The sequence below is a fragment of the Euprymna scolopes genome, chromosome 7 (genome assembly GCF_053919585.1).
Source record: "Euprymna scolopes isolate OS-2025 chromosome 7, ASM5391958v1, whole genome shotgun sequence".
NCBI classification, from domain to species: domain Eukaryota; kingdom Metazoa; phylum Mollusca; class Cephalopoda; order Sepiida; family Sepiolidae; genus Euprymna; species Euprymna scolopes.
Window position 1 is genome coordinate 163,399,826 of NC_136488.1, and position 23,109 is coordinate 163,422,934.

The window sequence follows — 23,109 nt, forward strand, 5'->3', positions numbered from 1 at the left end:
TTGCCATACTCTCCTGAACTCTCACCTACTAACTACTACTTTTTCAAGCATCTCGACAAGTTTCTGCTTGAGAAATGCTACAAAAACCTAAGCGATATCAAAAATGCCTTCAGCGACTTCATCGCCACCAGAATGCAAGATTGGCGTAAATACATTTGTTTTGCGTTGGCAAAATTGTGTTGATTCTGATGAAGCTTATTTTGATCAATAAATTTTTGTTTAAGCCGAGATATGTTTACTTGAATTCAACAGGTAAAAAGCGCTTGAACTTTCTTGCCAACCTGATATTTTATTCGTAATTATTGCTTTAAAACCATTGAAAAACACATAATTCCACTTACCTGTCGAAGGAGAGCGATCAAGGATGCTGGCGTAAAGAGAAATGGTCGATGCATCACGTGACATATGGATATTTTGTACTCGGTTGTACTGTATCTTCATCAGATCGGCTATCAACACTTGACCCTCACCAATAATTTCTTCCTTCGTCGCTTCAACATATTGACCTGGGTTTTGCGTCATCAAACAGAAACAGCTTGATTAAAAAATGTATTTTTTTATTTGAATTTCATTTTTATATTTAAAAAAAAAGTTAAATCTTGTTGAGATAGAAAGTTATTTTAATACACACCTTAGACTCACATATTATAAGACTGAATAAAAGAAGAAATGACTACACAAAGTGCCTTCGATAAGTTTCTAGACATTTTCGTATGAGCACTTTTATTGATAGTACACACATGAATCTCTAGTCCCCTTTGAAGTACTCTCCTCCGGTTGCAATGCACTTGTACGATTCTAACAACTTCCGGAAGGCTCGGTGGAAGTCCTCTTGTGTGAGCGTGTCAATGACCCTCATCACAGCTTCTTCATCTTCTCAATTGTTTCATAACGACAGCCTCTAAGGTTTTACTTGAAATAAGGGAATAACCTAAAGTAACAGGGAGCAAGGTTTGGATTGGATTGAAACTGTCTTGGTCAAATAGTTTGTAATCTTCTCTGACCACCCTTGGGACAAACTTTGCACAAATCTTCCTCATCTCTGGTTCCTCATAAATAATTGCGTGCATTGTTCACACAATAGCATCAAACTGTGCCCTTATTGTCTCAATAGACACACGACGATCGTTTTCCATGAAATTCTTTATTTGGCTAATCAAATTGATGCTCAAGACAACGTCTTTTTTTCTGATCTTTTTTTAGCACCCTTCGGACAAACTTTGTGCCAATCTCCCGCATTTTCAGTTCCTCACAATTGTGTGTACAATACAGTGTACAATAATTGTGTGCACAGTTCCCACACTGACATCAAACTGTGCACTTATTGTCTCTATAAACACACGACAGTCCTTATCCATGAAATTCTTTATTTGGCCAGTCAACTCTGGTGTTCTGACTTTCTTACTCCTCCCACACCTCTCATCATCTCTCACAGACTCTTTGCTTTCCTTGAATCCTTTATGCCACTCAAAAGCTCATGGTCGATTCATGCAAGATGGTCCAAAAGCAGTCTGAAGGATTCCATATGTTTTTGTGGCATTTTTTCAAGTTTAAAATAGAATTTTATTGCATATCATTCTTCTAAAGTGTCCTCACATCCAAATTGCATTTTTGAAATTGACAAGTTGTGACAATCGAGCTTTAATAGGGTGTATTCCAATTCCTGCTGTAGCTGTTCATTTGAACCTGAAATCATAAAAATTGGCCAGTCATCTCATAAGATGTATAGCAATAACGTACTGAATTTTCAAGAGTCTACGACAATTTTAGATGCGTGTACAAAAAATGTCTGGAAACTTATTGAAGACACCTCGTACACAGCATAATCACGTTGACAAACCTTTTCCTGTTGGATTATTGAATTTAAGCAACATTGAGCCAAGTCAGTACTAAAATGAGTGACCATTTGGGAATTCCAGGTGCTCTCTGCTTATCTTGGCATTGTTTCCAGTCATCTAGCACTTTGCCTTGCCACTGGACTGAAGCAGTGCTGATTCAGAACAGGTATGGTTGGAGATTGTGTAACCCTTGCCTCATAATGGATACCCCCTGAAATTAATGAGACTTAACAGAGGCATCGATGTTAAACAAATTTTATGTTTCTAAATTTTTGAGATGAGGATTAATAATTTGTATTATTTGGATTATTCAATTCAGTCAACTGTTCTCATAAGGTGTATAGCAATGAGATACAAAATTTTCAAGCATCGATGACAATTTGAAATGCCTGTACAAAAAGAGTCTGGAAATTTATTGAAGGAACCAATAGCCATGGCTAATGATACATTACCTGAAAGTACTTTGTTCAAACTCATCAGCTTAACGTTCACAGGGAACATGAATTGGAACAAATACATTGAGGGCATTGCCGAGGCTGCTGCAAAGAAGGTGGGCTCTCTCTACCGTGCTAGAAAGTTACTTACACTTGAAAGTATCCTGTACCTCTACAAGGCCACCATTCGCCCATTTATGGAGTATGGTTGTCACATGTGGACTGGTGCATCTGCTACTAGTCTCTCACTTCTGAACAGGGTTCAAAAGCGAGTCACCAACGTAATACTGTCAGCTAGGCTTCAACCTTTGTCCATTAATTTAAATGCATCACATTGATTTGCATTAATCATATCTTGTTTTACGATATTTAAGCATTTATATCGAGTATGAAACAGGCTATGCCTTTCATCGAAACTTTTTGATACAATTTCTATTGTTTCACTAAATGATGCGTCTTCTGCTTTATTTTAATTCACATATTTAGTATTTTCTTCAGTTTTCATTTATTTGTAACAATAGCATGAGTTTTTCCTCGTCAGACTTTTTTTTTTTTACACGGTGGTCACCACTTATTAAGGCCCGGAAGCCACTCAGGGATAAGGGTTATTGCAAGTGCAGTACGTTAGTGTGGAGATTTAATGAAGTATTTTCTTAAGGGGCGGCTCATTAGGAATTTGTTTACGTTGGACTTGAAGACATCCAGGTTGTAGTCAGGTGGGAAGCAGGCAGACGGAACAGAGTTCCACAGGCATGCAGTTCTAAGAAAGAAGCTTTGTTCATGGAATCTACGTTTTGATTTAGGCACAGGTAAAGAGTGGCGAAAATTTTTCACAGTGGTTTCAGCTAGACGGGTGTTTTTCGTGAAAGATTGGCGAGGGGGAACCAGAGATTGGAGTTCCGATGAACACCTGCCATGGAAATAACGATAAAACAAGGATAGGCTCACAACGTCTCTTCAGCATAGATGTCAACGAATGATTTAAGTATGTGTTTAGGGAGATCATTGATGTATATCAGGAAGAGAGTTGGGCCCAGGATTGACCCTTGGGGGACTCCAGCATTAATATTACAGGCCTCTGATTTTTGTCCATCGACCACTACTCTTGTGAGCCTATCGGAGAGAAATGATTTAATGATTGAGAAAACATTTCCAGTTATACCGTAGCTGGAAATCTTGTGAAGTAGGCTCTTATGCCATACCTTATCGAATGCCTTTGATATGTCGAGAGCAATTGCCCTAGAAAAGAAGCCTTTGTCAAGAGATTCACTAATCCTGTGAGATATAACCGTTAGCACATCTGTGGTAGATTTTGCAGAATGGAAACCATAATGTGTGTCACTAAGAAGGTTATTTCTGCTGAGGTGGTTGACTATTTCTCTATTTAATATGGATTCCAGCAACTTACTCATAACACACAGGAAACTTATTGGTCTGTACTGAGAAGGAGATGACTTTTCACTTGAATTCTTAAATACAGGGCATACTGATGAGGTTTTCCAGGGAGTCGGAAAGCACTTCTCCTTAAGGCAATGCTTAAACAGTTTCGTAAGTATGGGTGCAAGTTCTGGTTGAAGCTTTTTTAATACTATAATTGGGATACCGTCAGGACAAGTTGCTTTACTGGAATCAAGGTTCTTGATTAGCTTGGCGACCTCATGCACAGATATTTGTATGTTACCTAGCATGTTCTGTGTTATAGGAGGAAATATGGGGAGTTGATGGCCTTCGTCGCATAGGGTAGAATTAGCTGCAAAGTACTTTGCAAATAGCAACTATTGTTCGCATCTTGTCAGGACTATTGTTTCAAACCTGCAAAAATAATTAAAAGATAACCTACTGGAAACATTGAACATATAATACTCCAGGTTTTTTTTTTTTTAATTCAATCTTCACTCCAAACAAGGCAAGTGCCACTTTGAAGTAGGGGGCTACTATCGGGGACAATTTGCGGGGGCATTATGAAAGGGAGATGAGTAGAAAGATGTTTGTTCATATTACACTTGAACTTCTGCATATCAGTACAGTTGGGAAAGCAGTACTAGATGTGAAATCAGAACATCCGAATACTCTTTATCTTTTAAACCGCTTAGGGTCAACAAAGAGAAATAATTTGCCAGTGTCATTGCGTTAGTTCACTCAAGAATAATGGTAAATAATAAATGTGCTGGCAGTCCATGAGATGATGCTGTCATGATCACAGAACAGATACGTCATTACGACTACTACCAAAAAAAAAAAAATATATATATATATATATATATATATATATATATATATATATATATATATAGGTATATTTATATATATATATAAAAAAAGGAAGGAAAACGTCTACCTTAAACCACTAACCTAGTTCTAAAACAGATCCTTTGTTCGATAAAATGCATGCCCATTGGCTGATAGGAAGGGGCGCGGTGGATACTAGAAAGCTGACTGGCTAACTAGAAATCCTCAACATATATAAAAACAAGAAGCAACCACAGAATTCGCGCATAAGCCTGACGAATCCTATAGTGGATGAAATGTAGAATATTCAGTGTAGCTTAATCGCCATATATATTTTATAAATTACTATATATATATATATATATATATATATATATATATATATATATATATTCAGTGTAGCTTAATCGCCATATGTATTTTATAAATTACTAACTAGCTCTACCTACGTATTGAGCACTTTTGAAGTAAATACTTAAAGTTTACACATAAATTTATACTTTCGTATATTAATTTTATGTGAGTAAATTAAGTAGTTATACTTAGCTCCTGAAACAGTCGAGCACTCTTAAAAGAATTTATTTCACCACATTAAAAATAGATATGGAAAAGTTAATTTCGAAGCATCGCTAAAAAACATCCCCACACCTAGCAAGCATAGCTATATTATTAAATTAATTTTAAAAAAACAGATGAACTAATACGCCGAATGCGATGGCGAGCAAATTTCTTCCTTAAAAATGAAAACGTAAACAAAATAGAATCCTATGGTTTTAAAACCCTTAAAAATGCGAAAACAGTAGACCTTTTAATAAACTTTGAAAATGACCTTTTAAACGTAATTAAAAACTTAGAATTCCACAATCAACCTAACAATTTCCAACGGACACTACACAAAATCGTTAGAAACATAAACAACTCTAATAAAATCTTTGTAAAAGCAGATAAAACTAGAAACTTTTATAAAATAGATAAGCAAGAATATAACAAACTAATCACAGAAAACATTACAAAAAAACTACAAAAAACTAGACACAAACGAATGCGACTATTTAGATATAATAAATACTGAAAGTAAACAAATTACCGATAAATTAAAAATTAGCGATAAAGTTGGCAAATTGTAACCTAGAGGGGCATACATTCTGCTTAAAGACCACAAATAGGACTTTAATAATAATCCCAGCACCCGCCTGATAAACCCAACTAAACCAGAAATAGGTAGAATTAGCAAAACAATACTTTCTAGAGTAAACAAACAAATCAAACAAGACCTAGAATTAAACCAGTGGGCAAATACTACCGAAGCAATCACCTGGTTTAAAAATATAGAAAACAAAGATAAATGTACGTTTATACAGTTTGACATCATAGACGTTTATCCCTCGATATCCGAGGAACTTTTTAACATTGCTCTAGAATTTGCCGAGGCATACTCTGATATATCCTCGGAAGAAATCAACATCATTAAAAAATGTAGAAAATCAGTTCTAATAAATAACAATAACCAATGGATAAAAACTAAAATGAAAAATTCGTTTGATTTGGGGATGGGCACCAGGGATTCTGCAGAGGCATCAGATCTTGTGGGATTATTCATCCTATATACCCTCACAAGCATATTTGATACTACGGATATCGGCCTGTATAGAGATGACGGACTAGGTATAATAAAAAATTCCAAAAAAGTCAAGGGAGATAACTTGAAGAAAATCATACACAAGGAAATTAAAAAATTAGGCCTAAAAGCAGACGTATCAGCTAACATAAAAATAACAAACTTCTTGGACGTCACGTTAAATTTAGATAAAAACACATATGAACCATACTTAAAAGATAACGCTACTCCAATATACGTAAACCCTAAGTCCAATCACCCACCATCAATTATAAAACAGATTCCTAACTCGATCGTAAATAGACTCAGTAATATCTCAAGCAATGAAAATGCATTTACCAGGTCAACCAATATCTACGAAACAGCCCTAAAAAAATAGTGGATACAAAAATATCGATATCAAATATAAGCAACAAAACACCAATAACTATAATAAAATTAAAAATAGAAGAAAAAGAACCATAATTTGGTATACGGCCCCATACAATCAAATGTTAAAAACAAAACTTGGCAAGAAATTTCTAGATCTTATTGAAAAACACCTTCCCGCAACTAACCCCTTACACAAAATCTTCAATAAAAATACCTTAAAGTTATCCTACAGTTGTTGCGAAAATTTAGAGATGATGATTAAAGCACATAATAACAAAATATTAAATAAAAACAATGTAAACAACAACAAAATAAACAATAAAAAGTAGACACCATGACAAAAATAAAACTAACACTAGCAGAAATAATAATAATAATAATAATAATAATAATAATAATAATAATAATAATAATAAACCAACCCCGGACAAGAACAACCATACTATAAATAAAAATACTAATAACGAACAAGATAAATGCAACTGTAGACACCGCACACTTTGCCCAGTTCAAAATAAATGTCTAACTAAAAACGTAGTTTATCAGGTAACAATATTTGCGAAAGAAAACCCGAATAACAAGAAATATTACGTAAGCATGACTTCCTTAGATTTCAAAACCCGATACTATGACCACAAAATACATTCAACAATAAAAAAAAACACCGTATAATAACAACACTAGCGAATAAATACTGGGAACTCAAAGAAAGTGGACATTCGCCGGGAGTCGAATGGAAAATAATAAGACAAGCTATCACGTGTAGGGACCTAGACGACCCATGCAGATTATAAATAAATTAAATGAACATGAATATACATAAACGATCACACATATATGTATGGATATATATATGTATATATATGTGCATATATGTATGTACACATATATATATATTTATATATAAACTAACAATAAAAAAAACATTAACCTACTTTTAAAGCAGATCCTTTGTCCGATAAAATGCATGCCCATTGGCTGATAGGAAGGGGCGCGGTGGATACTAGAAAGCTGATTGGCTAACTAAAATCTCAATAGAAGAGGAGCATATAAAAACGATAAACAACCACAGAATTCGCGTATAAGCCTGAGGAGTCCTAGAGTGGATGAAACGCGGAATATTCAGTGTAGCTTAATCGCCATATATATTTTATAAATTACTATTGAATATTGAAATGCTCATATCTTTGGTTCTATGGGACGAGACTAGATGAAAATTTGCAGGCTTTTTGAAGATTATAAAACTATTTTATGGTGAAAATTTTATGACAATTTTAAGAACTTATATTTTCAAACTAATAAAATATCCTCAAATTTGGCTACATTTGTATATAGTGTCCTGCAGGCTAGTTTCAGTTTTGCTACTTCGGTTGTCTTTCCTGTGGCGTTGCCAGTCCACTAATATAATGCAAACTTTCATTTATGCAAATATTGTGGTTACATATGTGTAGACATGTTTCGACTACAGCCTTATTTTGGTTTAGTCTCGTCAGGCTAAGTTTTTAGGATGAAGACAAAAAAAAATGAATGATTTCGACGTGAAATTTTATTTTAAAAAAATAACTTACCGTCCAGGAGGATTGAAACATGCATTTTAGCTGCGTTGCTGTAACAGGACGAAATGTCAAAAACGGAAAAGTCGTGTTGTTTCTCATTGAAATCGACAATGTTGATTCTCAATGAGAAATCCAACTGCCAAGAAAGAATAAAAGGATTAAACCAGGTTTTATAAATTACAAAATGTTAAAATTCAATAACTTTAATTCAAACAGATAATATTTTTAAACGTTATCGATATTCGTATTATTTGGAATCTTCGGACTACTGTTCTGATCTTGGGTGTTATTTTCACAACGTTTCGATCGATGTAACCTTCGACCCTTCTTCAGGTGCATCTCGTAATTTCACAACGTTTCGGTCGATGTAACCTCGGACCTTCTTCAGGTGTATCTAGTCGAACAAGGTACACCTGAAGAAAGGTCGATCAAAGCATTGTGAAAATGACACTCCAGATGAGAACAGTAGTCTTAAGTTTCCAAATAATACGAATCAGCAGTCCTCATCTAAAAATTCTAGGTACGGACAATTTAATGGCTGATTCGGTAGGGGGCATGGTATTGAACGCCGGCTAATCATAATAATTTTTAAAATTTTCGATTACTTTTTTATTGTGTTTGAAAGATAAAAGTAAATTTCTCCAAGAAAAAAAGTGTGTGAAATAAAAAATACATGGAATAATTTTATCTCAAATCTAAAAAAAAAAAAAAAACTATATTTCACGTAAACATTCATAATGACAAACATCGTGTTTACATTTTTATGGCAAGAAAAATATGTTTTCTGGAATTATTTCCAAGTTAAGTATTAAGTTAAAGTCTTAAGATAATGAATTAATACAATAAATGTACTTAACTTTTGCAAAAAAAAAAAGTTATAATTATCCAAAAATGTGACATTGGTAGGAACGAGACTTGTTTATTGTATAAAAAAAACAAATCTGGCGGCAAAATTCAAATATCTATGGAAGGACAAATTAGACATAATTTATTTCTTTATTTAACATTATTCTGGCATACCGAGCGACTTTAATTTTTGAGTCGAAGATCTCCTCCCTTCATTTAAAAATGCATAAAAGTTAATTAAATTCATTAATTATACAACTGACAATTTATTCATTGAAAAAAAAGTTAGCACCATTATTTATTAATATTAATAGTCTCCCTGCTAGTGTACCTATAAAGTTGCATTTTCTCTTGCTCTTTTTCTTTGATATTAAAAACCTACTTTTTCTATTTAAAAATTATTAAAACAAACCTCTTAATTTATGCAGTCATGGATATGTGAGTGACATAATTTGCATATTCCTTTGGGAAATGCTCGTTCATTAATTAATTATCCATTTTTTATGGTTTCTTATGAGATGACTGGTTTCATTTACGCTTAATTCCTTTTTGCCTAGTTTCTACATTGTGCATAGTTGCATAGAATTTAGAAAGAAAACGTTCTAGCACATGTTTATATATATACGTGTGAATATACTTTATGTAAGATTTTAAATGTCTAGACCAAAATTTGTTTGAGTAATTTCGTAGAGACTGCAGAGTTAAATCTTTTTTAACTTTGACCCCAATTTTGATCCCTTAACATTTATTATTTTGGTCTCAAATCAAAATACAAAGTTTTACCCATGTCCAAGTTACCTACATCTAAAATTTCAAGTGTTTAGACCCAAAATTGGCGGAGGAATTTGGTAGAGTCTGCAAAAGTTAACTCTTTTAACTTTGACCTTTTCGCAGCCAAATTTTCGCTCCAAAACTGATTAAAATGCTTGCCGCATGTCTGAATACCCGTTATATATAAATTTCAAATGTTTAGACCCAAAATTGGCTGAGTAGATTGCTAGACACCTCAAAGGTAAAATCTTTTGAACTTTGACCCCTTGGCAGCTCAAATTCTCGACTAAAAAGCTTGCCCTATCTCTGAATAGCCTTTATGTAAAATTTCAAATGTTTTGACCAGAAATTGGCTGAGTAATTTGGTAGTGACCGCAGAGGTCAAATTTTTTTTTTAACTTTGACCTCAATTTTGACCCCTTAACATTTATTTTTTGGTGCTCAAATCAAATTAAAAAGTTTGATCCATGTCCAAGTAACCTACATTTAAAATTTCAAGTGTTTGGACCCAAAATTGTCCGAGGAGTTTGGTAGAGTTCTCAAAGGTCAAATCGTTGAACTTTGACCCCTTGACAGCAAAATTTCTGGCCGAAAACTGATTAAAAAGATTTTCTCAAATGTCAAATCTCGAGTCTCTAGACCGAAAATTGACAGAGTTATTTGATAGGGAAATGTACACACACACAGAGTAATTTTCATTTTTACAGATATATAGATTACTAGCATTTTAGCCCGGCGTTGCCCGGGTGTTTGGAGGTGTATACTGAGCAAAAAAACAACAATAAAACGGTCAATTGATTTTAACTTTGACCCCTATTATGACCCCTTAAAATTTATTGTTTTGGGCTCAAATCAAGCTATTAAGTTAGATCCATGTCCAAGGAACCTATATCTAAAATTTCAATTGTTTAGACCCAAAATTGTCGGAGGAGTTTAGTAGAGTTTTCAAAGGTCAAATCGTTGAACTTTGACCCCTTAAAGCCAAATTTCTGGCCGAAAACTGATCACATCGATTTTCCCAAATCTCAGTACTCTGTATATCAAATTTCGAGTCTGTAGACTAAAAATTGACAGAGTTATTGTGTAGGAAAATGTATACACACACACACACACACACACAGACACGTTCACTTTTATAGATATACTAGCATTTCTGCCCGGCATTGCCCGGGTGTTTGGATGTGTATGTTGAGCAAAAAAAAAAAGTGGTAGTAGGAAGGCAGGCTCAAAGTCGTACCGTGAAGGAGGAAAAGAACGGGGAAAAAATCTGACGTCTATGCAGTTACGACCACCGCCAGACCGGAAGTGACGTTTTTTAAAATAAAGCCTAGACAATCGAAAGGAGAGGATAACTTTCAAAAATATCGGCGAAAAAAGCGACTCCTCCTGTAGAAAAGTGCCTAATTGAAGGTGAAGATATTAATGTTTTTAGCCAAGTTTTCGATATTTGTCTTATGAAAGGTCGTCCTTTAAAACGATACTATACTTAGTTTAATCCGTCGCCTCTGGCGAAAGTTTTATGTAGACATGCAAACTTATATACATACATACATACATACATACATACATACATACATTTATATATTGGTAACTAAAAATTTTCGACCACAACTGTAAACTGGAAGAGACCGCAGAGGTCAATTTTTTAAAACTTTGACCCCTTAACATTTATTGTTTTGGGCTCAAATCAAGCTATTAAGTTAGATCCATGTCCAAGGAATATATATCTAAAATTTCAAGTGTCTAGACCCAAAATTGTCGGAGGAGTTTAGTAGAGTTTTCAAAGGTCAAATCGTTGAACTTTGACCCCTTAATCGCCAAATATCTTGCCAAAACTGATCATATCGATTTTTCCAAAACTCAGTACCCTGTATATCAAATTTCGAGTTTGTAGACTAAAAATTGACAGAGTTATTGCGTACACACACAGACACACACACACACACACACACACAGAGACAGACACTTTCACTTTTATAGATACATAGATAGATAGACTAACGGGGTTGAGGCGCCTAGCTAACCCGGGCGTAAAATACGTTTAAATATGATATTTTAATTTGTCCAGATTTCGCATATATTATTATAGAGTCGTGATTTCAAAAGTAATAAAAAAGTATTTGGATGCCATCAGCTAGAATCGAAACCGAAACTGTAGCATTCAAAACTGGTGACATTACCCCTGTACCAACGTAGAAATAAAATAAGATAAATGTACAAAATGTTTAACGATTTTTTTTCAATTGTGACCCTTAAAAACTATCTCAACCAGCTAAAGACCCATAAAAGAACGGCCCGTAAAAGTTCAATCATTTGAGGCCCCTAGCGCCGTTCTACGACTTAGTTTCGGAGGAGATAGAGTTTGAAAATATGGAGACAGACAGACAGAGGAATAGACCGACAGACAGACAGACGGACAAACAGACATATAGCCGTTTAGATATTAGATTTTCAGCTCTTTTTGATAATATAATAAAAATTACATTGAATTATTTTTACTTTATTTTTGTTATTGTTAGTTGAACATTTCGATGCTATTCTGTTGATCTAAATAAAACTTGATCCAAATCCTCTGCAAGCAATGGCGGTGATGTTGTTTCTTTAGAAACCCTCTACAGCATGTGGATGGAAATGTACTTACACTTTTATCCTGACTTGACACCAAAAGCATCACTGGAACCTGGGACGTTATATTATTTGCTTTATCAGGCATTATTTCATAGTCATCCTAGAAAATGAAAATTAATAACACTCTATAATAAAATAATTAATAACACTCTATAATAAAATAATTAATAACACTATATATATATGGTTGACAAGAAAGTTCTTGCGTTTTTTAACTTTTTGATACAAATGCACATATTTCAGAACAAAAGTTTATTAATCGAAATAAGCACCGTCAGAATCAATACATTTTGCCAATGCAAAAGAAGTGTATTTATGCCAGTAACGTAAACATCTTGCGTTCTGGTGGTGATGAAGTCGCTGAAGGTATTTTTGATAGCGCTTAGGTTTTGGAAGCATTTCTTATGCAGAAAGTTGTCAAGATGCTTGAAAATGTGATAGTCAGTAGATGATAGGTCTGGAGAGTATGGCGGATGGGGCAGAGTTTCATAGCCCAATTCGTTCAACTTTTGGAGGGTCGATTTAGAAGTCGAGTAGTCGAGTATTGTCGTGGAGTAAATTGCGCCTTTTCTGTTGACTAATGCTGGGTGTTGTTATCAAAGTTTCTGATACACTTCATCCATTTGTTGGCAGTACTTTTCTGCCGTACTGAGCTGAGCATCGCCAATTTTCATAAAGAACCCACTTTTTATCGTAAGCCACAATCCGATTGAGAAACGGGTCGTTCTTGTTGCATAAAAGAAGGTGTTTCTTTTTTGGTTGTTGTTCAATTTGTGAGGCACACATTCATTAAGTTTTTTGTCTTTCAAATCTTTCTTACGTGGTTGGAAATCATCATATACGTTACGTCTAATTCAGAAGTAAATTTTCTAACAGTTGTGCATGCATTGGCTTCAACTAAGACTCATCATTTTCAAGACTCGTCGCCACCACCACAAAATTTCTTAAACCACCATTGTGCTGTGCATTCAGTAGTCGTTCCTGGACCAAATGCTTTGTTGATAGCAAGCTGTTTCAGCAGCTTTGAGCCCTCGCTGGAATTGAAATCAGAAGATTGTGCGAATTTGCTTCCTTTCCATCTTGTATTATACGTTTTGAAAAGAAATGGTTGTTTTAAAACGACTGTAATTTAAATGATTCGATAGCGCTAAAAACGCTCCTTATAATATATAAAGTAAAGGTGTTATAACGAAAAGTTATTTGAAAATACATGATTTGAAGTCAAAATTAAAAATTCTGCAAGAACTTTCTTATTACCCTCATAGCATGGTTAGAAAAGCGATCCCAAGGAAACTGAAACTTCTAAAATCTAAAGATCTGACTTGCAACCACCCATAAAAAAAAAAGATTAGTAAACCCACATATTGATTCGTATTACACAAAGTTGTGTAGTGCCATGGCTGAGGAGGAAGAGCACTAACTAGACCTCGTCTGAAAAAGTGTAAAGTATGCTAAAACTTCAGGGGAGCTTATTGTTACTTAAATTTTTGAATAGGCCATAGGTTATTGTCAGTGAGAAGTCACTGGTAGTCGGCTGTTGCAATAATGTAAAATGATTTGCAATAGTTATCGAAAAAGATGAGAGTGCTGGAAATCTGGAGAAATTTGTTGTCACCACTTCAGCAATCATTGATAATTATTCGTATGAGAACTCTTAGTGATTATAAGAATAGAAAATAGTTTTCTTACACTTGCAAAATAGAACTCCAGGACAACAGGATAGGATTTGCCATTGGGCATCGGAAAGGAGTTTCTAGTTGAAGCAAAAACATCACAATCAATAGAACGAGTTTTTTTCTGAAAAAGATAAGTAAAATTAAATACATATGAGAAATTGAAATAACTTCATTTTTAAATTTCTGTAAAATAATACAACCTTCCTAACAGTTCCAAACAATCTTCCATACTTTGTATATAGGGATAGAGGAAAGAAATTCAACACAAGTTTTTTTTTTTAGTTGAAAGAAAAGGCATTTATTCCGGTCGTTTCCACACCAAGCCACCTGACATATATTTACCAAGATAGCAATAATATGGTCAATTAGTTGCTTAGTCTACAGTTATAAGCAGCTGTTATGTCTGTAATTCGTTCCACTGTATACAGTCGACTGAAAATCTTATTAAAAGTTCTGCATCTTATTTGAAAGTTTCTATCATTCGCCACGTGGGTGAAAAGCAACTCTCCCATTCAACACGTGCTTAAAAGTTTTTCTCTCCCACCATGTGCATTTTTTTAGTTCTGGGATAATTCAAAAGTAAATTTATTATAATTTGTTATTTATTGAATTGATAGCACAGATTTATCAAGAAATATTTACTTGCTCGAATCAGATTTTATTAAATCAGTATGTTATTAACATACATTGTAAAGTTCACAATTGTATAATATAGTTATATTAATTCATACTAGTACAAGCCTGGGTCGTTTCATGGATTTATTCATGCAATTGAACCAGATATCAAAATCATTTATTAAACTGTTTACTCAAGACCCATGAGGAATTTTCCCAAATTATTTTTGAATATTTGTTATTTTTGAAATAATAACCACATTATTAAATATTTTTGAATATTTGTTATTTTTTATAAATAATAACCACATTATTAATTATTTTCGAATATTTGTTATTTTTTAAAATAATAACCACATTATTAATTATTTTTGAATATTTGTTATTTTTTAAAATAATAACCACATTATTAATTATTTTCGAATATTTGTTATTTTTTTAAAATAATAACACAATTATTAATTATTTTTGAATATTTGTTATTTTTTTAAATAATAACCACATTATTAATTATATTCGAATATTTGTTATTTTTTAAAATAATAACCACATTATAAATTATTTTCGAATATTTGTTATTTTTTTAAATAATAACTACATTATTAATTATTTTCGATTATTTGTTATTTTTTTAAATAATAACCACATTATTAATTATTTTCGAATATTTGTTATTTTTGAAAATTATAACCACATTATTAATTATTTTCGATTATTTGTTATTTTTGAAAATTATAACCATATTATTAATTATTTTCGATTATTTGTTTTTTTTAAATTATAACCACATTATTAATTATTTTCGAATATTTGTTATTTTTTCAAATAATAATAACATTATTAACTATTTTCGAATATTTGTTATTTTTGAAAATAATAATCACATTATTAATTATTTTTGAATATTTGTTATTTTTTAAAATAATAACCACATTATTAATTATTTTCGAATATTTGTTATTTTTTTAAAATAATAACACAATTATTAATTATTTTTGAATATTTGTTATTTTTTTAAATAATAACCACATTATTAATTATATTCGAATATTTGTTATTTTTTAAAATAATAACCACATTATAAATTATTTTCGAATATTTGTTATTTTTTTAAATAATAACCACATTATTAATTATTTTCGATTATTTGTTATTTTTTTAAATAATAACCACATTATTAATTATTTTCGAATATTTGTTATTTTTTAAAATAATAACAACATTATTAATTATTTTCGAATATTTGTTATTTTTTAAAATAATAACACCATTATTAATTATTTTCGAATATTTGTTATTTTTTTTAAATAATAACAGCATTATTAATTATTTTTGCATATTTGTTATTTTTTAAAATAATAACCACATTATTAATTATTTTCGAATATTTGTTATTTTTTAAAATAATAACAACATTATACATTATTTTCGATTATTTGTTATTTTTTAAAATAATAACCGCATTATTAATTATTTTCGATTATTTGTTATCTTTTAAAATAATAACAACATTATTAATTATTTTTTAATATTTGTTATTTTTTTAAAATAATAACCATATTATTAATTATTTTTGAATATTTGTTATTTTTTAAAACAATAACAACATTATTAATTATGTTCGAATAATTGTTATTTTTGAAAATAATAACCACATTATTAATTATTTTCGAATATTTGTTTAAAATAATAACCACACTATTAATTATTTTGAATATTTGTTACTTTTGAACAGAATAACAACATTATTAATTAATTTCGAGTATTTGTTATTTTTTTTTAAATAATAACGACATTATTAATTATTTTCACATATTTGTTATTTTTTAAAATAATAACCACATTATTAATTATTTTTGAATATTTGTTATTTTTTAAAATAATAACCACATCATTAATTATTTTCGAATATTTGTTATTTTTTAAAATAATAACAACATTATTAATTATTTTCGAATATGTGTTATTTTTTAAAATAACAACTACATTATTAATTATTTTCGAATATTTGTTATTTTTTTAAATAATAACAACATTATTAACTATTTTTGAATATTTGTTATTTTTTAAAATAATAACAACATTATTAATTATTTTCGAATGTTTGTTATTTTTTAAATAATTACAACATTATTAATTATTTTTGAGTATGTGTTATTTTTTTAAATAAGAACCACATTATTAATTATTTTTGAATATTTGTTATTTTTTTAAATAATAACATTATTAACTATTTTTGAATATTTGTTATTTTTTAAAATAATAACCACATTATTAATTATTTTCGAATATTTGTTATTTTTGAAAATTATAACCACATTATTAATTATTTTCGATTATTTGTTATTTTTTAAAAATAATAACCATATTATTAATTATTTTCGATTATTTGTTTTTTTTAAATTATAACCACATTATTAATTATTTTCGAATATTTGTTATTTTTTCAAATAATAATAACATTATTAACTATTTTCGAATATTTGTTATTTTTTAAAATAATAACCACATTATTAATTATTTTTGATTATTTATATTTTTTTAAATAATAACTACATTATTAATTATTTTTGAATATTTGTTATTTTTGAAAACAATAACTATATTATTAATTATTTTCGAATATTTGTAATTTTTGAAAATTGTAACCACATTATTAATTATTTTCGAATATGTGTTATTTTTTTAAATAATAACAACATTATTAACTATTTTTGAATATTTGTTATTTTTTAAAATAATAACCACATTATAAATTATTTTTGGATATGTGTTATTTTTTAAAATAATAACCACATTATTAATTATTTTCGAATATTTGTTATTTTTTAAAATAATAACCACATTATTAATTATTTTTGAATATTTGTTATTTTTTTAAATAATAACCACATTATTAATTATTTTCGAATATTTGTTATTTATTTAAATAATAACGACATTATTAATTATTTTTGAATATTTGTTATTTTTTTTAAATAATAACCACATTATTAATTATTTTCGAATTTGTGTTATTTTTTTAAATAATAACCACATTATTAATTATTTTCAAATATTTGTTATTTTCGAAAATAATAACCACATTATTAATTATTTTTGAATATTTGTTATTTTTTTTAAATAATAACAACATTATTAATTATTTTCGAATATTTGTTATTTTTTAAAATAATAACCACATTATTAATTATTTTCGAATATTTGTTATTTTTTTAAATAATAACCACATTATTAATTATTTTTGAATATTTGTTATTTTTTAAAATAATAACCATATTATTAATTATTTTCGAATATTTGTTATTTTTGAAAATAATAACCACATTATTAATTATTTTCGAATATTTGTTATTTTTTGAAATAATAACCACATTATTAATTATTTTCGAATATTTGTTATTTTTGAAATAATAACCATTTTATAATTATTTTGTCTTTACATTATTCAGCATTGTATATTGAATTCGGATTATTATAATTTTCTTTTTGTTAATTTGAAAAGAAATAAAAAAAATTTAATTTTCTTTCTTAGATAAACTCTTAATAACGTTTTAGTTGGATTCTTAATTATTCAGTAGTTTTTTCCATCCCAATATTCTAAAACCACAAAACAAAAGAGCGCAGAAAACCTATAAGCTTTATAAAAACCGAGCAGACCGACAGACAGATTCACTGACAAACTTAGGGCAGATATAAACACCAGTAAATCAAACAAACAGACGCATTTCATCAAAAGATAGTAAAACAAGACCCCCTCCCCCCCAGTGGGCAGAAACACCAGTATATAAAACCAACATACGCATTTCAAAAAGTAATAAAACCGATTCCCCCAGTGGCTGAAACACGATAAAAAAGCAAACAGACGGGCAGACTGACAGACGCAATAATAACATAGATATCAATATGCTAATTTATATACTGTTAAAGTGTTTATATGTGAAAACCATTTTTAAAACGCTGTTTTTTTTTACAAAGGAGTCACCACTTATCAGGGCCCAGAGGCCACTCGAGGATAAAGGTTAGTGTGTATACTTAAGTAATGGAAATTTTGTAAATTGGATTACTTGAGGGGGGGGTCATCAAGAACTTGTTTACGTTGGACTTGAAGACAATCAGATTGTAGTCAGCTGGAAAATGGGCAAATGGAAGAGAGTTCCACAGACACGCAGATCCAAGAAAGAAGCCCTGTTCATGGAATCTACGTTCAGGTTTAGACACGGATACAAATGTAGGAAATTATTGATAGTGGTTTTGGCTAGACGTATGTTTTTCATGAAAGTTTGACCAAGGGGGGCTCATAGATTGAAGCTCAGACGAGCACTTGCCATGAAAATAACGATAAAGCAGAGACAGGCTCGCAACATCTCTTCTGTGGAAAAGTGATTGCAGAGAAGAGAAAAGGGTATTCCCCACTAAGCTACAAAGTCTATTTTGAACTCTGTCAAGACAAGATAAACTGCTTCTAGTAGCTCCTGCCCAGATGTGGCAACAGTACTCCATCATTGTCCGTACCTGGCTTTTATACAGGTAGAGAATTGCATCAGGAGTGAGATATCTACCGGAGCGGTAGAAGGATCCAACCATTTTTCCAGCGGCCTTGGCAGCGAATTCGATGTATGTGTTCCATCTCAGATAAGGAGTGAAGGTCAAGCCCAGAAGCTTGTCAAAACATGCAGCCTCCCTAAGATGAGAGCTATTCATTTCAATTGATGCCAGATGAGGATCAGAGCGGTGATGATGTAAAGATAGGAGCTTGGTTTTAGATGCATTAAAAGTAATCAGCCACCACTTTCACCATTGTACCACGTGATCAAGATCAGAGGAGAGAGAGTCAGAGAGAACTTTGTCAATTACGGCCTTTGATGTGTTGCCATAGATGATAACGTTGTCAGCATAAATGTCAACGATTGATCTTAGAATGTTATTTGGAAGATCATTGATGTAGATCAGGAAGAGAATTGAACCTAGGATGGACCACTAAGGCACATCGTTGACTGTTTTTTAATTCATTATTTTTTCAGTTATACTATTATAGACTGTTGATATTTCTTCATATTTTATCCAGGTAAAGATGTCTGCTACAAAAAAAAAAACGGAAAATTGATGATGAGAGAAGAATTGTTAATAATGACAGGAGCAAAAAATACTTTGTTGTTCAGAACAACTAGGATGTCGTGTGTGTCATCTGCCAAAGATTGGTAGCAGTTATGAAAGAATACAACAATTTTTTTTTACATAGGCATCACCAGTTATCAAGGCCAAGAGACCACTCGAGGATAAGGGTTAAAGAGTGTACAGTAGTCAATTGGACAATATAGTAATTGTCAGCAATGGAAATTCAGTAAATTTGTTAACTTAAGGGGAACGGCTTATCAAGAACTTGTTTATATTGGACTTGAAGACAACCATATGGTAGTCAGCTGGGAAGCAGGAAAACGGAAGACAGTTCCACAGGCGTGCAGTTCTAAGAAAGAAGCTTTGTTCGTGGAATCTACGTTTAGGTTTAGGCACAGATAAAGAGTGGGGGAAATTATTGATAGTGTTTTCAGCTAGACGAGTGTTTCTTGTGAAAGTTTGGTGAGGGGGTACCATAGATTAAAGCACTTGCTATGAAAATAACAATAAAGCAAAGACAAACTCGCTACATCTCTTCTGAGAGGAAGAGGCTGCAGGGAAGAGAAAAGGACATCCCCTACGAGGCTACGAAGTCTATTTTGAACTCTATCAAGGCAAGATAAGTCCTTTCTAGCAGATCCTGCCCAGATGTGGCAACAGTACACATTAAACGACATTCCACGTATGATGCATGAGTAGGAAAGGCTCGACTACACAAACTTAAACAGCTGAGTAATTCAATTAAAAAGCAACAAGCTACTTTTACTGTCTATAAAAGCGACTTTGAACTTGTTATGAAACTAAGCTTCAAACTTTGTGAATCAATTACCGAAAAGGGAAAAAGGTTTTCTGAAGGAGAATTTGATTAAACGTTGTTTAGACACATTTACTGATTTTGTGTGTCCTGAAACAAAAAATATTCGTGCAGCAAACAAGTTTTTCCCACTTTATCACGTAGAATCAATCAGCTTGTTGATAACATTGCTGAAACTTTAACAGAGCGAATAAAAAGTGTCACACATAGGTTGGCACTCAAAGAAAGTACAGCTATCAGTGACACAGCACAGTTGGTTGTGTTTGTTCGGGAAGTTACTGAGAATTTTGAATTTATTGAAGAATTTTTGGACGTGACCAGTATGTCTTCAACAATCATGGGGCCATGATATAAGAAAACAAGTTTTGAAGTTAATGGAGAAGTTTGAACTGGACCCTTCCAAACTGCGTTGCTTGACAACTGATGGGGCACCCTCAATGGCAGGAAAAATCAATGGATTCACCAGAAAGTTTTTGGACTTTATTGAAGCAGAAAATGTGGTTGTGGTGAATCACTGAATTATAAAACTTGTTCATAAAAGATATTGGATTTTATTGATGTTATGAAATATGTGGTGCCGTGTGTAAATTTTTTCATGCTAGAGAACTGAACCATCGACAATTTCAATGATTTTTAGAAGAACCGGATTCTGATTACCCAGATATTTTGTATTTCATTGCAGTTTGTTGGCTCAGTAGAGTTGCTACTTTGAAAAGGTTTTAGAATTTAAGGAAAGAAATTGAATTTATGGTAAATAAGCAACAGGATGTTACGTACTTCAGCAATGAGGTTAAATGAACTTTCTTTTCTATCTGATATCACACAACATCTTGTAGAATTAAATGTAAAACTACGAGGTAAACAGCAGTTGGTGAACAAGACGTATGAACAAATTTCTTCATTCAAAAAGAAACTAAAACTTTTTAAAACAACACTCGTCCATTTTCTTACTTTCGCTCTCAGAAAAGCAGAAATATTTTCCAATTATGTTGATTTACAAACTGATTTGAAGATTTCAGGAAATGTGAGAAAAATTTCAAGCTGTTTTCTCAAACCTTTGATGTTGCATCAGAAGAAAGTCAAATGGAGCTGATAAACTTACAGTCTGACACGGACTTGATAAGAGCATATGATACCAAAGACTTGATAACATTTTATAAAAACTGTGCGTGGAAAGCATCCAAATTTAGAGGAACATCTCAGGAAAATTATTTCACCTTTTAGAAGCACATATTGTTGTGAAATTAGCTTCACAAAAAAATCACTAACGAAGTCAGCTCACGGATGGAAATTTACCAAGTCAAATTAGAGTGACCACAATATCTGTGAGAACAGACATTGACAAATTATGTGCAAATGCAAAATACCAAATTTCACATGAAAAAAGTAATAAAATGTTTGAATATCATGTTTTTATTTCTAAATGTATTCATAATATTACTGAACGTACTTAGTTACTTAATTATAGTTATCATGAGTCTACATAAGAGTTCATTTTTTACGGTAACTGACCTGCATTGTTGTTACAAAGTTCAAATGTGGCCCAACGTTAGAAAATATTACACACCCATTACCTTTAGCCATTAGTGATTAATAGAGCTATGACAACAGCATATTCTTTTCATTGTTTTGACTCTTGAGTATATATCCGACACAGTTAGACACAGTTAATCAACCGAAAACCATATCACTCTATATAAAAGCATAGAAGCTATCAACGGATACATACTCGAGAGTTAAAACAATAAAAAGAATATGCTGTTGTCCTAACGCTAGTGATTAAGCAAGATTCGATCATAAGAACTCTTACGCTTAAGTTTTATATTTTACATAGTTTCTACAATTGAAAGCATATAATGGATTTTGATCAAAATTACAATAATGATTCTAACACAGACATAAGATTTGATATCTTGATTTTAATCTTCATAACATAAGCATAAAAGTGGTGCAAAACTGTTCCAGGAATTAATTTTGTTTCATTTTACTTCAGTCAAATTTCTCAGAAATCAAGTGTTAGCCCCCTCCCCTTCCTGAGGGCTAACACTTGATTTCTATATAAGATATATTCGAATAATCCATTAAAGTTCTTCACATTTTAAACACAGAGTTTGTAAAGAAGTTTAGAACATAATTTTCCTCTTCCCAATTGACCATTTAAATATGTTATAGTATATCTTGTGGTCTCTTATAGGATTCTAGGACAAGAATTCATCTTGTCTAGTGGAATATCCAGATTTGTGCTGTTACTTGAGGTAACATCACTTGGAGAAGTTGTACTATTCCCCATAAAAGTCAATGTGGGTTATTGACACTAAGGAGATCTTATTTGAGCCACGAATGTGATTTTTAATATTAAGTCAGAGTTTACTTCTAGGGAAAAGTATCCTCATGCTAGCTTGTCCTGACAAACTCCTGTATGGAGAGACTTTAGACACTCGAGGATTGTGTCTAGTAGCCATTCAAGTTCTTTCCCATCCTGTTATGGGTATTCTTGTTCCACGAAGAGCTTTTCTCTTGATTTCAACTTAATCATGAACCTTTTCGACACATAAGGTTTAAGGGGTTTTTTTACTTAGGAAATATACTGGTAA

At 31.4% G+C, this 23,109-nt stretch overlaps 1 protein-coding gene across 1 annotated transcript in view; it reads right to left on the bottom strand.

Moving 5' to 3' along the window:
• The window catches only part of LOC145280120 (uncharacterized), a 148,651-nt gene that overhangs the window by 75,035 nt on the left and 50,507 nt on the right, over positions 1 to 23,109 (bottom strand). The window contains exons 10-13 of the mRNA XM_080131877.1: positions 13,982 to 14,089; positions 12,306 to 12,392; positions 8,060 to 8,183; positions 342 to 506 (exon numbers count right to left, since the gene is read on the bottom strand). Coding sequence (XP_079988003.1) covers positions 342 to 506; positions 8,060 to 8,183; positions 12,306 to 12,392; positions 13,982 to 14,089 — 484 coding nt within the window. The remainder of the gene's footprint in view (positions 1 to 341; positions 507 to 8,059; positions 8,184 to 12,305; positions 12,393 to 13,981; positions 14,090 to 23,109) is intronic.